Genomic DNA, 17,281 nt, shown 5'->3' with positions numbered 1-17,281 from the left:
CTCTCACACCAAGACAGCAACAGTTAAGGGATTTCTTTTCTTGTTCTTCTGACTTCAGAGATCCACCCAGTGTCATAAATTGGTATTGAAGTTGCAGAGTGCCATATCAGTGCACAAAATACTCCAAGGTATTGTTTCCATTGTTTTTATTTCAGAAAAGGCCGTATTTTTGACTACCACCCCCCACACCTCCCCAGTGCATTCTTAATTTGCTAAAGGAGTCTGCATATACTCCCTAGCATTGTCATAACAAAGATAAACAAAAGATGGTGTTCTGCTTTTCCACATACCTCTGAGATATTTCAGTTTTTGGAAGTCTAGGACATCACCATAACAACTAGGGGTTATCTCATGGCTGCCAAGTCTTCCTACATTCGGTATTTTTTCTTGATGATGTAGACACTGGATAACAAGGATGCAGAAAGGAAAACTGCTTGAATTGAAACAAAATCTCAGAATAAATCTGAAGACAACACAGAGTTAATATTTTTAATGTCTTGATTATTTTAGTAGAATGGGTCATGATTTTTTAAATGTATTTTACAATCTTCTGTCTTGAGACAACCATTCTGCTTTTATGATCCTCCCACGTGTGAGTCTGTTTAGCTACCTACAATTTATTTTATACGTTTGATTTCTTTCACATCAGCTACTGATTAGTTGTAAGCTGGAGCTGTCCCAGTCTTTTTGAACAAAGTATTTGTGTAAAAAAAAACTTTTTTTTTTTTTCCAAAAAATCAAACTCAAACAATATTTTTTCAAAGGCTTTTTACAAAAAGTGCTTCCTCTTGCAATTGAGGAATTGGAAGTCAGCACTACCACACAAAAGAGCTTTTGATTTTTTTCTTTTTTTCCTGAAAACTGACGTTACAGTTTCACTGGACAATGCTCAGATCCTAGCTCCTAGATGTAACTAGTAATGAAAAGTGCTCTATACAATCAACAGGCCAATAATATCACAGAATCACAGAATCACAGAATAGTCTAGGTTGGAAGAGACCTCCAAGATCACCGAGTCCAACCTCCGACCTAACGCTAACAAATCTTCCACTAAACCATATCCCTAAGCTCTACATCTAAACGTCTTTTAAAGACCTCCAGGGATGGTGACTCAACCACTTCCCTGGGCAGCCTATTCCAGTGACTAACAACCCATTCAGTAAAGAAGTTCTTCCTAATAGCCAACCTAAACCTCCCCTGGCGCAACTTTAGCCCATTCCCCCTCGCCCTGTCACCAGGCATGTGGGAGAACAGACCAACCCCCACCTCGCTACAGCCTCCCTTCAGGTACCTGTAGAGTGCGATAAGGTCGCCCCTGAGCCTCCTCTTCTCCAGGCTGAACAAGCCCAGCTCCCTCAGCCGCTCCTCGTAAGACTTGTTCTCCAGACCCTTCACCAGCTTCGTTGCCCTTCTCTGGACTCGCTCAAGCACCTCGATGTCCTTCTTGTAGCGAGGGGCTACTGAGTTAGTACTGAACTGAGTGAAGGTACTGAGTTAAGGTACTAAAACTTTTGCAGAAATCGTTAATGTTGTGATGTTCACTGATTCATTGTCTTAGGATCTTAGGACACTCATGTTGTATATATGAAAGCTATGTTTACCCTAGAGAAGCCACTCTCTTCCTATTAATTAATGCAAGGAAGTGTTCTGTGTGCCCCCTGTGTAGTCAGTTAACATTAGGTGAATTGAACCAATTGGTAGAATTTTTTTTCTTTGTCCATTAACTAAGACAGAAGACCTTGACAATAAATGTATACTACTAAATAAATAAACAGGACTTGGGAGCAGCTCAAGCACTTGACCTCTCCGTAACCCACACTGCTTAATTGCAAATTTATTCTCCAGCAGTTGGACTGCTCTGACCAGCTGTTTCCAGGAGGTTCCTTAGAGACTGGGCTAGTCTTGAGCACCAGTTGCCTTTGAGGCCAGGAACTGGATCCAAGCCCACTTATTTAGCAGTATGGAGCCTTCTGTACTTTTAGTTAGGGCCTTTGTGAACGTCGTCACTGTCTTCTTCTGTTTTCTTGCATTGTTAAGATGTATCCTGCCAAGTGAAAGTTCTTGAGCTTTCCTGAAGATAAACAAAAGGTTTTCAGAGCTGGACAAAGTAATTCAAATTATTTATTTTTACTGCATATTCATAGTTCATATTAGGCTGAAGAATAACAGTAAAGTGCTGCAAGCAAAGCTGAAAACATCATCCTGGCACTGAGGGTCATGTCATACCTCTTTGCATATAGATTCAATTTTCCAGGACTGTAGTCCCTACACTTCTCACAGCTACCAACTGGAAAGCAACATGCACACTCCTTTTTGTATTATAACTTTTACTGTGAATATATTTTTGAAGATTTAGCACCTTTGTTGGCACATTTAACAGTATAAATACTCAGGCAGCTTGGTGGAGCAGGTCCAATGGGATGCCTTTCTCAGCTGGTATGAAAAGAAAAAAAAAAAAGGAAAAAAAAAAGAAAAAAGAGAAGAAAAAATGTATGAATGGTTTGAAAAGAAAAAAAAATAAAATAGTTGCTTCTGCTGCTTTATTTTAATTGAAAAAATTGAAACAATTGAACAGTGCAACTGCTTAACGTCATCTGGTGCTCCTGTTCAAAGTGGCTGATGTGCTGAAGGCCTGCTGCAAGCCCTCTCAGTAATAGTACAATACTAAACTCGTGTTTTTCCTTATGATGATATCACACAAGAAAGTGCCTTAACTGATCAATCAGCAAGGAGAGCAGGCCTTTCTGGCCTGCATGCTCCCGAACCTGTTCTCACCAGCCTCATCACCACCTGCTTTTCTTTCAAAACTGTCTGTTTTACAGGACCTGCCCTCAGGAAATGAAACTGCAGGCTGGCTGGGTCAGGGTGCCCATTACACCTCAGTTACTTGTGGCATTCCCAGGACAGCTGCCTAGCAGCACCTCAGGTTCCCTTCCCTTCCCTTGCTGGTGTGACCCACACGCTGGGTTTGATTACAGTAGTACAAGATTGGTTTGCTCCACATTTCTCTGGTAGCACGTAACTGTACTGCAGTCCTAGTCCTGTTCTCCTGTTCGTTTGATCTACAGCATTAGGCAAAGGGTTCAAACCAAAGGTGTAGTACACCCAAAAACACAGATGCCTAGGGGGGGAAATGTCAATCCTGAGTATGTTATTCACTGGGGAAGAATGTTTAGGAGGGGAATGATTTGCCAGGCAGCTATGCAAGAATGGGAAAGAACTAACAACACCCCACCTCACCCCCTCCCCAGACCAAGAGTAATTCCAATAGAGCAGAAATATCTGCTTATCTAACTGTGATAGTAAGAACCCACAACATAGAAATCCTATGAGAGACTCGGGGTCAGAATTAGAAGGTACTCGGGGATGAATCCTGAGGACCCAGTAGCCCAAGGGCTCTTTAAAGTTCATTTTGTGATTAAAGCCTGGCCAGATATGTAGAAAAAGCTCCAGAAGGTGGGAGGATGGAGTGAACAGTGCAGGTAGTGTGAAGGTGTATGCCAGGAGGGGGGATGAGAAGGAAAAGCAGAGAGCGAAACAAATGGTATTGACAGCGTACTGGGTAGTGAGGCAGAGGGGGAGACAGAGGGCCCAGGATGGAAAGGAGAGGAAGAGAGATGAAGGAATGGCAGACAAGGAAAGCTACCTGTGTTGCAGCCTAAATCCTAGCAGGGACTGGCTTTGAGAAGATGTTTTAAGTGTGGCCAGGCCGGCCACTTCAAATAGGAGTATCTGGAGTGAAAAAAGGAGGAGAGATTGCTGTTATAAATTCAGAATAGGGGAGTCAGGGCTTCTCAGAAAGCTATCTCCCTGATAAATGAAAAAGTGTACCTCAATGGGGATCACTCTACAATTATCGTTACGGGCAAGACAGACTTAGCATAGGAAGATTAATAACATTTATTACCTATTGCTGAGGGGCTGGAGCAGTGAAAAACAAAGAAACAAGCTGGGAGCATCTTCCCCCATCCACTCTCTTCCACCTCTTCCCCGCTCTGAGTGGCACGGGGGGTGCCGGGAGTGGGGGCTGCTGTCAGTCCGTGGTGCTTCGGTTCCACTGCTTCTTCACGGTCACTCTCCCCCCACTCTGTTGTGGGGTGCCGACCTTACTGGGCTGGTCCTGTGTGGGTTTCTCCACAGGCAGCAAAAATGCGGGCTCTCTGGGAGCTGCTCTGGTGTGGGGTCCCTCTCGTGGGGTGCCGACCTTCCTGGGCTGCTCCTGAATGGGCTGCAGCGTGGAGATCTGCTCCGCTGCGGTACACCACGCGCTGTGGGGGGGTCTGCCTTCCCCACCAGGGGCCTCTCTGTGGGCTGCGGGGGGGCTTCGGCTCTGGCACCTGGAGCACCTCTGCACTGCACTCCCCTTCCTCTGCACTAAGCTTAGCGTCTGCAGGGAGGTTTCTCACTCCTCACTCTCCCAGCTGCAGTTGTGCAGCATTGTATTTCCTTTTCTTGGGTGTGCTCTCATAGAGATTTAAACTGCATTGCTCATGGCTTGGCTCTGGGCAGCAGTGGGCCCCTTTGGAGCCTGCTGAAACTGGCCCTTATCTAACAGGGGGCAGCTGCTGGATTCTTCTCACAGAGGCTACCACTGCAGCCCCTCCGCTACCAGAACCTTGCCATGTGAACCCAATACACTGGGGCAGCTAGGTCATTACTGGCCTGTAAAGTATCAGGGCTTAAATTAACTAATGAAACCCTAAATGTGATGGGGGTAGAAGGGACTGGGATAACGGTGCCAGTTTTTGGGGGACACCAAGCTGAGACTAGGGACAGAATGATCATTGGGCAATATTGTATGTACCTGAGGCAGGGACTAACTTGTTGGGAAAGGATTTGATAATGAAATTGGGCATTCAAATAGTGAATTGTTAGGCTGGAATAACGGTATTATTAGTGGGGTGCTCTCAGACCCTGAGAGCAAAGATATATTTGCCTTTGAGTGGAAAGACCCTGAAATGGGGTGGAAGCAGCAATACAGGTGGACAATTTTACCTCAGGGGTTTACAGGGCCACCAATTTATTTGGGCAAGTTCTAGAACAAATTTTGGAGTAATTCCAACATCCAAATGAGGTATTACTGTTACAATATGTGAATGATCTTTTATTGTTAGGACAGGAGAAAACAGTTGTGAAGGAAGCCACTAAGAAGCTATTTGACTTTCTGGGAAAACAGGGCTTGAAAGTATTGGAAAATAAATTAAAATCTGTAGAAAGAGTAGTCAAGTATTTAGGGCATCTAGTGTCTGAGTGGGAATGAAGAAAAAATCCAGAGAGGATTCAGGGAATTGTTGAGCTACCGCTACCCAAAACTAAAAAGAAGTAAAAGTTTTAAAAGAAAGAGGCTTTTAAGGAATTAGGAGTCACGAAGTCCAAAGGAAAACAAATACTCCCTGATGGGAGAGGAATGCTGAATAAAGTGCTAATGAGGCAAATATTAACTGTTTTACATCAAAAGGGCCATTGGAGAATTCAAGCAACGTGTGACGCTGTGCTGTGGAAATATGTATGTGTAGGAATATATATACTCCAGCTGAACAAGTATGCAGGAGTTGTGTAGTATGTCAGAAGGTAAACAGGAAAATTATCTGCAGTCAGACCAAGGGGGGTGAGAACCAGGATTTCAACGCTTCCAAAATGTACAGGTAGATTTTACAGAACTCCTTAGAGTAGGTAGATTTAAATACTTATTGGTCTTGGTAGATCATTTGTCAGGATGGGTGGAAGCTTTCCCTTCAGTATCTGTTACTGTGAACATAGTAACTAAAGGAATTTTAGAACAAATAACTCCCAGGTATGGAATTGTTGAAAATACTGGCTCTGATCAGAGAAATCACTTTGTCAGAAATACTGCAAGGGCTAACATGGACTCTAGGAATTAAGTGGAAATTTCACACTTCTTGGCATCCTTCCTCTTCTGGAAGGATGGAGCGGATCAGACAGTAAAGAAGCAATTCAAACTCAGCTTCCCCAAATGAGTTACCATCAGTTACTCAGCTTCCCCAAATGAGTTACTTCCCCCAGAGAGTTACCTTTGGCACTTCTCTGAATTCAAACTGCACCAAGAAAAGATGTAGGAGTTTCACCATATGAAATATTATTTGGATTGCTGTACATGGACAAAGGGAATGAGTTTCCTCAGTTCAAAACAAAAGATGCTTTTCTTAAGAACTATATACTCGGGCTGTCATCCTCTTTGTCATCTCTCAGGACCTGTGGACTATTAGCTCAAACCCCACCCTTGGAAGTCCTGATCCATCCATTCCAAGCAAGAGATCGGGATCTGATGCGAACATGGAGAGAATCGAAGCTGCAACCTGAGTGGGAAGGACTGTTGTTCCAAGTGCTCCTGACTACTGAGACAACAGTAAGAACAGCTAAGAAAAGATGGACTCATACCTGGGGACATCACCCAATGTCAGGACTTTTCAACTATGATGGAGAGAGGCTTAGCAACTCCATCAGCCAGTTCCCTCAGGACCCTGGGATTCATGTCATCAGGTCCCATAGACTTGTACATGTTTAGATTCATCAGGTGGTATCAAACATGCTCTTCGGGGGTGGGACTTTCCTCCTCAGTCCGGGTGGGACTTTGATCCCCCAGCCTCCGTCTATGGGTTTAGGGAAATGAAAGACTTGGGAAGCCCATCTACCAGTGCAGACGCAGGCAAAGAAGTTGCTGAGTACCTCAGCCTTCTCCATGTCTGTCGTTACCAATTACTCAGATATAGAAACTCACTCCTAATATAAGAAATTAGCCATCTATAATCACTTACACACTACTATTTTCACCCCTCAGTCTATTTTCACAAGCGTTAAAGGTGCATGGTGGCCCTTGGGGACTCCTCCAGCAGCCCAAAGGAGCTGTGTCCTCTCTTGTGCTCTTCCTCGAGGCTCTGTGCAGAATGGATGCCACCTGCCGCACAAGGGCTGGGGGATGGGAAAGAAGCACTCACACAACCCCTGAGAATTGGCAAGAGGTGTTTATTGCCGGGACATCTTGCAGGCAAGCCTGTGGGATATCCGTGAGATTTGGGGGCTCCAAGCTAATGCTTGGGATGGGGCCTGAGCAACGAGTAGGGAGCTGGCCAGGCACTTCTGTGATGCAGTTTGTGCTTTCTGATGGCACAGAGTGAAGACGTGCCAGGATAGTCCCAGGTCCATTCTGGCTGCGGTGGATCCACTTCCATTGCCTCCTCCGTATCTTCTGGTGGATCCAGCTCCATGGGCTCCACAGTGTTGGGCAGGAGGATGAGCCAGTTTTTGCCCGGGACTGCCCAAACAGGATGCCTTCAATTCGGCATGTTTTCTGGCCAGGGTGCTGCACCAGGGGGTTGACCTGTTCCACCCTGAGGTCCCATGCCGGTGTCGGCTTGATGTTCACGCCTGTGGTGCCAATGACATTGCTGGTATGCGTCTGTGGGCTGAGCACCAGATGTCCCTCGAGCACTGCTGTATCGGGTGCTGCTGGCACTCCCTCTCTGCCCACAACACATTTCCTTGTCAGCTGCCTTCCTTCTTGGTGCTGCTCTGGACGGCATGGCTGTCCTCGCAAACCAAGCTGAGCCGCTTCTCGCCTCTAGTCTCCTAGTAGCTCAGTGAGTGGCGGGCCAGCGGCAGGGGGGCTGTTCTATAGGGCCCACGTGGCAGTGGTGGCCATTGTGACCTCAGCAAGCCTCTGTGATGACGTGGCCCACGCATGGCCAAAGGCGGCTGTGTTGGGAGCGGTCTGGGAGATGTCCTCACGTGGAGGAAGGAGCAGGGTTTGGGGGGCTGAGGGACCCTTTTCTGGGGCTGGCTCCCCCAGGCCATTTGGCTTGCCTGAGAGCAAGGCAGCCCCTTGACTACAGGGACTGCCCTGCACCTCCCGTGTTCCACACGATATTTTCCAGCTCAGGCTCTGGACTCTCATCAGTGTAACATAGAATCACAGAAACATTAAGGTTGGAAAACACCTCCAAGATCATCTGGCCCAACCACCCCCCTACCACCAATGTCACCCAATAACCCATGTCCCCAAGCACCCCGTCCAATGTTTCCTTGAACACGCCCAGGAATGGTGACTCCACCACCTCCCCGGGCAACCTGTTCCGGTGCCTGACTGTGCTTCCTTATCTATTATATATTATGAATATTATCTACAATCTATAATCTGTTATCATTTTATTAATATTTATTAACAGTAACAACTGAGATGACTGCTATCTGTACAATCAAAACATTAAAATTTGGCTTTATGCTGGCTCATAAGGGTGAAATACACATGGTAGCTGGAAAAGACTGTTTTAGGTACATGACAGACAACTCCAAAAACATTTGTGATTTGAGTGAACACATTAAAAAAGGCAGCCAAAGCAAAACAACACAATAATTGGAATGCGTGGAACTGGTATGAAAACATAAAAAAACTTAGGGTTTATAGGTTAAAAAAAAAAAAAAAGTATAGTATTTTATTCCATTACTACTACCGGTTGTATTGTATGTGTTTATTCAAATAATTCTCTGTATGGTAACACTTTGTGTTAAGAAATACAGAGGTACTGTTGTAACCACACTAATCCCAGACTTGCAAACGGGATTTGTGTACCTTGACATGAAATGAACAGAGGTGGAATGAGGAGAAATCCAGAAGCTGATGCTGGCATATGCCTAAGTCCAGAGGCAAGGACAGACAAGACAGATGTCTTCAGTAGAAGAGCCATGAGTAAGACACCTGCATCTTGTCTGCAGCACCCCGGGGGTCTCTAAGGATTGTGAGAGGAGGAAGTCTCAGATGGGGAAGGTGGCAGCAAGCCTCCCTAGGCCTAAAAGTTTGTCACGGACACAGCAGTGTGACAAGAGAGAGAAGCTGAACAGACGTAGGTTGAGGCCCCAGGGTTGCAGACGGAGTCATGAGGAACACATTGGTCCAGCTGCTGTGACAGTCTCCTCCTGTGCAGATGCCGCTCTGTCACATCAGGCCCCTAGCTAAGCAGAATGTATCTGCTGTAAATGTACGTATTTTTGTTTTAAGTCAGTTTGTATCAACAGAGGTCTGAACCTCTGGTGCTCTGTGCTCTCTGCCTGAGCTATAGAAATAACCTACTTCTGCCTGACCTGACCCTGTGAAATAGACTGCATATTTATTCTGTGACACCACAGAAAGAGTGATTTACTTGAAAAGCATTCTGTCAAAATACACAAGAAGTGGGGTGATACCTTCTGCAGTATTTGCACTTGAGAAATTACTACTTATGTAACGTGGAATTCACGTAAAGTGAGATGACAAGTCATTTATGTCCCAGCCAAAGAAACAGTCTCAGTCAGACAGACAGACTACAGTTCTGAAGGACAGGTTAAGAAAAAAACTCCCACTCAAAGGGAGTTACTTATTTTTATCCTGTGTCTCCAACAGCTTAAATCTTCACTCATGACCAGTACAAATAAACAATTAACCTCTTATGACCCTTCACGCCCTCCATCCAAAAAGTTCTTTAGTAAAGGCTCCTTTACTGTTGCAACAGCTAAATTCTTGTGTCCAAGACCAGTTTTGTCAACCTTTGCTGAGTACATGCTGTAGGAAATACTACTTTAAAAATGTTCATATTGAGGACTATTAAGAACTGAGAAAGACTGCAGAACATGATAACACATTGCCTCTAATTGTTTCCACAGTGCTTTTAACAGATACTGCATGTTCATACAGATGAAAATGCTATAGCACACTTTCACTTGCCTCATTAGAAAAAAAAGTCTCCTGTGAAGTTAACGTGAGGTTTATATTTTTCACTTCTTTCTCATTCCAACGCTTGACATGCAACCCATGGCAGTATTTACATTTGATAGAAATGGTACGTTTGATTATATTTTTTAAAGCATACTGATTTGAACCCTTAGTTTCAGATTTTCTCTTTTAAATATTCAGGGAAGTAGTTAGGAAAAATGTGAAAATATCAGAATATTGGAAATGGTTGTGTTTAATCATCTCTACGTGTATTTGTATACCTGTCACATTTTAGAAAAAGACCACAGACATTTGTTCTGTGAAAAAGCGCAAACATGACATTGGCTTTAGCAACCATGTGCCATAAAACACAACTCTTATCTGGAGAGGAATCCAACTGTAAGATATTTTTGTTTAACAAAATTACATGCATATGTTAAAACAGGAAATGAAATTAAAACCCTACTGAATATTTCTAGTTCTGTATTTAGATCAACCATGACTACATGTGTACACAATTTGAAGAATTAAAGAAAAATAATCATCCCAGAACAGGACAAAATACACTTTATCCACTCACTGTGGTCTTTGGTGTTGACCTAGATATATTACTTTCAAGTACAATACAAACTCAGCAGAAAAAGCCTACAGTCATCTTTGCCTTAAAGAGAACATGAGTTACGTGGTTAAGTTTCTGACCTTGCTTGCTTACTTCTCCTGAATGTGACATTAATTTCTATGAGTCCTTACAGACAGGCTTGTGTAAAGTTTCAAGTGCCAATGCAGGAGTTCCTCAGTTGTAAATATCAGGGGATAAAGGAATGGGCATTGATGTTCTATAGAAGAAATTGCAATTCTTTCTAGGAACATATAACCCAAAGAAGTTAACTTCGACTTGAGTATGTGTATTCCATCTAAAATTATTGGCAGCAATTATTTTATGTTCCTAAAAATAAAACATCTTCTAAAGGGAAAAAAAAAAAAAGGTTTATTGTATGTACTTAATGAAAGACTGAACTCACAGAACCACCTCTTCTACCAGACACTATTATAACCTTATGGAAAAACCTGAAATCACGTTTTAACATCTCCCAGATTTTAAATAAGTCTTTGCTAGTAGCTGATAGGTATCGAACAATTGAACAGTTGCAGAATGTCATTTTTTTTCTCATCACTGAGTGATGGTTATGAGTGAATGGTTGAGAGCTAATCAACATGGCTGATACATCTTTTAGCATTAACTCAGCATAGGTATCAAAAACAAAGATTAGAGTCTACTTTCTGGTTTGAAAAGCTTTTATAGTTTTCTGTAAAATATCTGATTTTTATCTCATACCTCATACAAGCATCTCCTATTTTTATCTTGTACTTCTCACTCATCCAAGGAAAGATTTCTTAAGGTATTTGAGATAATTTGCTCAGATATATCTCATGGTGAAATATTATTTGATTTAAGACATCAAATCATGAGACAAGTAATTTCTATCTATCAGTGTGCAGCCATGCCTTTTATTTGAATATAATTCTTCACTCTTTTTCTCAGTCTTACTGGCTCCTCTAATTTGTCCTTTTTACATTCGCATGTGTTTTGAAGGTATTAACTGAGTTCAGTAAGAACTTATTTACACTTAACGATAATTTTAAAATTGGATGTTCCTTCTTAGATATACGCCTCTAAGCTTCTTTCTTAGGAAGATTTATTCACACAGGTTTCTAGAAAAAAAAATATAAAAACATGCACACAAAACATAAATATGCCCGGAAACAGAACTACAAAGTGATGTGAAATTGTGAAATTGTGCAATTTGCACAGTGTCAAATTACGGATCCACCTAACAATCCTCAGAAATTCAAATGTAATGTAAAATGTTTAACTATTTCTGTAAAATCCCTTCGTCATAAAATTTAAGCCCCCCAAACCCGTGAAGATATGTTTAAGTCACATACTTTGCTCTCACTCATTTCCCCCAGTTTCTAGCCAGTACATGTTTTCTTAAATTAGAAAAAGTAAAGTCCTCATTCTTTACATAGCACCTATCATATTTGAAATTACAATTGTTGAGTACCAAGAAGAGAACAAACAATCAAACAAAGGGCATTGAACTCCATTAGTTCCTGAAAAAAATATGGTTAAGTAACTCAGGTAGAAAATTATAATACAGATTGCATAGTGGTATTGAATAAATTCAGCACACTTGTTAGAAGAACTCTGAACAAACATACGGCAACAGTCAATAAAGTGGGAACAAATAAAGTTAAGTTCCCATAGAGCTGCTGCTTGTCTGCCAATACCTTGGTTTTGTAAGCATTTTCCTTCCCCCTCTAAAAGATGCTGATACTAATATCCTTCTGGTGTGTGAAAACACTTAGGAATAAAGTTAACTGTAGATTAAACTGGAACCAGATATATGCAGAATGAGATATATGCAGAATATGCCCAACTAAACCAACTTCTGCTGGGAGGGAAATTTCTGCAGCATATCATTAAATGTGGTGAAATGGAAACATTTGTAACTACAGCAGATCAGATTTCAGACACAGAAATCTGACACTGCTCCAGATACCTTGCCTGACCTACGGCTGCTGTTTCAGAACGCTTTCAGTACGTCTTATTCTGTTCTAGTCTAAACAAGGCTTCTCCTCCTGCCCAAGAATGTAATTATTGCTTGCCTGACAGCACCCTGGTACGAGATGAAGCCCTTGAAATGCGTACTCGTACCAGAATACTCAACCTTGGAGAAGTCAGATAAAAACACGCGGTACCATTTTATCAATTTTATATATCTGCTTTCTATTCTGAGATGCTCGCTTTTTGCTTCTGCCGTGGAGGCTGTTAGGGCCGACCTGAACAGGCAGGCCTCCCAGAAACCTCTGAGGAGCACAGCAGCTCAGCCCTGGGAGGGCCGGCGGGCAAATGGCGCCCAGGCGGGTGCCGCTCACCGCCAGGACACCGGCTGCCGCTCCTGCAGAAGCCTGCAGAGCCTTGGGGCAGCCAGGGCACAGGCCCCACCAACGGAGAAAGGCCACTCCCGGCGGTGCCGAGGGAAGCCATCACTGCCCGCACCGCTCAGCACCCGCCCTTCCCCTCCAGCCAGCGCCCTTCCCTTCCACAAGATGGCGGCCACCCCCTCCCCCCCCATACTCCTTCGCCAACATGGCGGACCGAGCCCCCATTGGCTCCTGCCCCCCGCCCCCGGGGCGGGATAGGCTTTCCCTACCCCCTCTCGGGGCCGAGAACTACATCTCCCACACACCCCCGCGCGGGCGTCCCGTTTCCCGCTCCCCCCCCCCCCTCCCAGCTCTAGCAGTCGTTGCGCAATCGGGGCCGCGGCGCTGTCTCGCGAGAGGGCCGCGCCGGGCGGGTGGCGGCGGGGCGGGGCGGGGCGGGGGCGAGGCGTGGGGCGCGCAGCGCAGGAGCCGCCGCCGGTCGCGCTCCGCCTGCCCGGCACCGTTGGCCTGGGGGCCCCATGGCGGCCGCGGAGGCGGCGGCCGCGCCCGCAGAGGCGGCGGCGCTGGATCCTAGCGGGCTGTCCCCGAAGGAGGAGGGCGAGCTGGAAGACGGCGAAATCAGCGACGACGACAACAACAGCGGCGGCGGCGGCGGCGCCGGGCCCTACAGCGGCTCCGAGCCCGGCGGCGGCCCGGCCGGCAGCAGCAGCAGGCCCTACTCGAGGCGCCGGCCGCCCCCCGGCCTCCGCGGGGGCCTCTCGGTGTCGTCGTCCGCCCGGCGCTTCCCCCGCTCCCGGCACCAGCCGCCGCCGGAGATGGGCCACCTGCACGGGCACGGCGGCTACCGGCCCAAGGACTCGTTCCGCTCCCACCCGCCGCCGCTGCCGGCGCCGCGGATGCCGCCGGGCCCGCACCCGGAGAGCGGCCCGCGGCTCTCCTTCTGGGAGCGCAGCCACAACGCCCTGGACCGGTTCCGCTTCCGAGGCCGGCCCTACAGGGGCGGCTGGCGCTGGGGCAGGAGCCGAGGTGGCGAGCGGGGAGGCAACCCGCCGGGCAGGCCGCCCGGAGGGGGGGGCGGCGCCGGCTTCGGCGGCGGCCAGGGCTGGAGGGAGCCCTCGCCTCGCAAATGTATCCTTCGGAGCGGGGGGCGGCGCTCCAGACGTGGCCCGAGGCTCTGGGGAAGGAGGAAGGGAGGGAGGGACCCGTGGTGGGGACGGAGGGAGGCTCCCCGCCTGCTGGCAGGGGCTGCTGGCAGGGAGGGTTACTGCTGGGACCTGCCTTAAGGAAAGGGGAGAAGCGTGGCCTGGAACAAAGCCTTAGCCCTTCAGGTCCCGGGGCTGCTGTTCTAGCCCCACATTTCTAGCCCTTCTGTTAGGAAGCGGGCTCAGGCTTTGGCGAGGCACTTTGAGCGGATATAATTACAGCAGAGTTGCTGTAAAACGCTAAGCTTGTTAATTTCCCTTGTTGGGCAACGAAGGATCCGCTGTTTTTTTTTTTTTTTTTTTTCATTTTCGCTTACAGGCCCGCAGAGGTTGTTACGCATAGCTGAAGTGAGCTTTACAGCTAAACTTAACTTGACGCAGGACTCTGTGCGCAGAGCTCATTTCCTATGGGAGTTTGGGTAACGTGGGAAAGCCACGTTTCTCTGCAAAGCTGTCCTCTGCGTTTCTTGGAGGGTGTTCTCCTCTGATCGCTCCTAGAGAGCTGATTAGGGGGTTTTGAACACTTAACACTTTCTCCTGTTAAGAGTGGGAACTGCAGCAGCGCTGGAAAAAGCTCCTCTCATTTTCCAAGACAGTTATAGAAAAAACAACCCATGTGAAACATGGCTTAGGGGCAGCGTGGCATGGAAAAGCAGCTGCTTGCCTAACGGAAAACAGGCAAATATAAAAATAGAAACCAAAAAAAGTTAAGCAAGAGAAATAGTTGTTAAAACCATTACACTGTTTTGTTGTCTGCTGCACCAGTAGTCAGAGGATGTACCTTGTTTGCTTGGCTGTACTGGCAGTCCCAAAGAACAGGGATGTTGTCCAACTTGTGACGGGACTTAAGGCTTTGAAAGCTGATCATTGGAGCCTTGTGTTACTTTAGATCCTAGAATATTTATCAGTGTCAACTGTTCTTCTTTTGGAGTGGGGAGGGGATATGTAAACTAGTGATAAAGAGCTATTTAATCTCACCTCGTAATGTTAGAGCATTACCACTGAAGGCTTCATAACCCTTCATTTGAGGATCATGTCTTGAGAGGCAATGTGTGAAGATGTGATTTGCCCAGAGTCACATAGTAAGATAGTTCTAGTGCTGAAAATGGATGTTATACATCTCTTAATTCGCAGTGTTGCTCTAAGCACTAGAAAACAGTTACTTTCTGTGGAATGAGTAATTTGCAGGGCCAGTCTATTGATCATCCTAAGCAGACCTTGCAATGCTTGTTAATACTGATACAGTCTCCTTGTATGCTCTAATTAAAAGACCATTCAGAAACTGATAATTCCACTTTCAAACCAAAAGCAGCAATGGGGAGAATTTTTTTATCCCCAAAACTTGAGATACACTCTTCTGCTTAAACATTGTAGGCAATTTAATAATGCTGTTGCTGCTTAATGAGTCACATTTGGTTATCTGTGGGCTCTATAATTAAGGAACGTCCATGATTTACTCTATAAAATACATTTTTTTTTTCTGTATTTTTCATATCCTGGCCATCTAAAAGATCCGGAATTAGAGTATCCCTAAATACTAAGGAACCTCCACGTTGCTAATATTAATGGGGCAGGGGTGTAGTTCATTGGTATGTGACTTCAGAAAAGACCTGCATGTGAAGTGGTGCAGGGAAGCTTGTGGTATTTGGAAATCCCCAGGGAAAGTGAGAAGTTTAAAGGTGTCATAACAGAAAAATAATTTTTTTTTTCTCATCCATGGAACTGGTACTTTGTGTGTGCTATGTAGAAGTACAAGTATAAATAGGAATAAATCAGCAACATGGTGGGGCACGTAGGGAATTCTTTTTACTCTCCTTTGGATATTATCTTTTAATAGGTTTATTTTTTTTCATTTCCTAGCATCTTTAATATATGAAGCTATTGGATGGGTATTCTGCAGAAATACATATGTAGACATTTGTGGACTTTTGAGTATGAAACATGGGACCAAAATATAACTCTTGTGCTGGTGAATTCTGAACCCTTCAGAGGTTTCTCTTTTACATTTTTTCTTCTAACCCCAGTGTCATCAGTTGGTCTCTTGTTTTTGGATGTAGGATAAGGGCTCTCAAGTGTTGACTGAAGAGTAAGTGTTGTTTTAATGCATTCCTGACTGCCTCTCACAGCATTCCACCTACTCTTGCATTCTATGTGTAGAGCTATGTATTAAAAAAAAACACAGTCAACCAACCAAAAAACTCTATGTATGAAATGCTGTCATGGTTTAGCCTGGTAGGCAGCTAAGTACCGTACAGCAGCTCCCTTGTTCCTACTTAGTGGGGTGGAGGAGAGAATTGGAGAGGGTAAAAAATGTGAAAATTTGTGGGTTGAGATAAAGACAGTTGAATAAACTAAGAAAGAAATGGGGAAGGGAGGAGGGGAATTGATGCAAACTACAAGTCCTCATCACCAGCCAACTGATGCCTGCCCAGTCCCTGTGCAGCGGCAACTCCCCCATGCCAGGAAATTCCCCCCAGTTGTTATCATTCAGCATGATGCTGCCTGGTATGGGACATCCCTTTGGCCAGCCTGGGCCAGCTCCTGGTGCACCCCCTGCCTCCCTGCTGGCAGAGCAGTGCAAGAAGCTGAAAAGTCCTTGGCTCTGTGTGAGCATTGCTGTGCAACAGCTAGAACATCAGTGTGTTATCACTACATTTTCACCCTGACTCCTAAACACAGCACCATACCAGCTGCTATGAAGTAAATAACTCTATGGCAGCCAAAACCATGACAAATGCCAAATTTCTGATTAATGCCTTTTCGGAAGCTCTGGCAATTTCATCATTCCAAGCTCAAAAAATATCTCAAAATTTGGTATTTTTACCCAATTAGAGATGACTCCTGAAACTATAGATAATTTTTAGACTTAGTAAACTATTTAACATGTATTGTAAAAATTAGTGCAAGGTTTTCTTGGGACTCTGGATCACTAATGCTTTTTTAGAAGTGGATGGCAAATATGCTTATTACGTGATTTGTGGTTATACTGCACCCAGTTCTTTACATTGTGGATGTATTTTCAATGTACTTATAGAACTTCAAATTACAATAGTGTTTGCTTTCTGGATTTTATGTAGTTTAGATGGATTAATTTCTGCTTTTTTTTGTGCTGAAGCTGAAGAGAGCATTGTAATAACAGGAAATGTTTTGCAATACAGGAGTTGTTTTTGTAGGATAGGTACCAAGATTCTTTAGACTTGTAGTGAAACATCCAAGTTGGTGATGAATGTTGTGAGTGAGAAACAAAGTTCTCCTCCTCTGTGCTCAGTATTTTTGCATTTGGGGGATGCTTATTTTAGCTTCTAGTTTTACTCCATTTATCGGTTTGAGACATGATGTTGATGAAAAAGCATTTTTCATAACTTCGTGCGAGTCAGCTGTTATCACGGAGGGTTGATTCTGGAAGTTGAATGAATCAAACCTGACT

General features: G+C 45.0%; 1 protein-coding gene and 1 long non-coding RNA gene across 3 annotated transcripts in view; one reads left to right on the top strand and one right to left on the bottom strand.

The window, feature by feature from the left end:
• Nucleotides 1–177: 177 nt before the first annotated feature.
• Nucleotides 178–4,728, bottom strand: LOC118171179. Its single transcript, XR_004753089.1, has 3 exons — nucleotides 4,610–4,728; nucleotides 3,241–3,243; nucleotides 178–189 (listed from the first exon to the last, which is right to left on the bottom strand). It is a non-coding gene; the product is annotated as an uncharacterized LOC118171179 (long non-coding RNA).
• An 8,327-nt stretch (nucleotides 4,729–13,055) lies between these two features.
• ZFC3H1 (zinc finger C3H1-type containing) overlaps nucleotides 13,056–17,281 on the top strand; it is a 39,268-nt gene continuing 35,042 nt past the window's right edge. For both annotated transcript variants that reach the window (XM_035334000.1, XM_035334007.1), the window contains exon 1: nucleotides 13,056–13,780. In XM_035334000.1, the coding sequence (XP_035189891.1) occupies nucleotides 13,171–13,780 (610 nt within the window). In that variant the 5' untranslated portion in view covers nucleotides 13,056–13,170. The remainder of the gene's footprint in view (nucleotides 13,781–17,281) is intronic.

This window comes from Oxyura jamaicensis, chromosome 1, assembly GCF_011077185.1.
Source record: "Oxyura jamaicensis isolate SHBP4307 breed ruddy duck chromosome 1, BPBGC_Ojam_1.0, whole genome shotgun sequence".
Classification (NCBI taxonomy): Eukaryota; Metazoa; Chordata; class Aves; order Anseriformes; family Anatidae; genus Oxyura; species Oxyura jamaicensis.
This window is presented reverse-complemented; position numbering and strand designations above follow the sequence as displayed.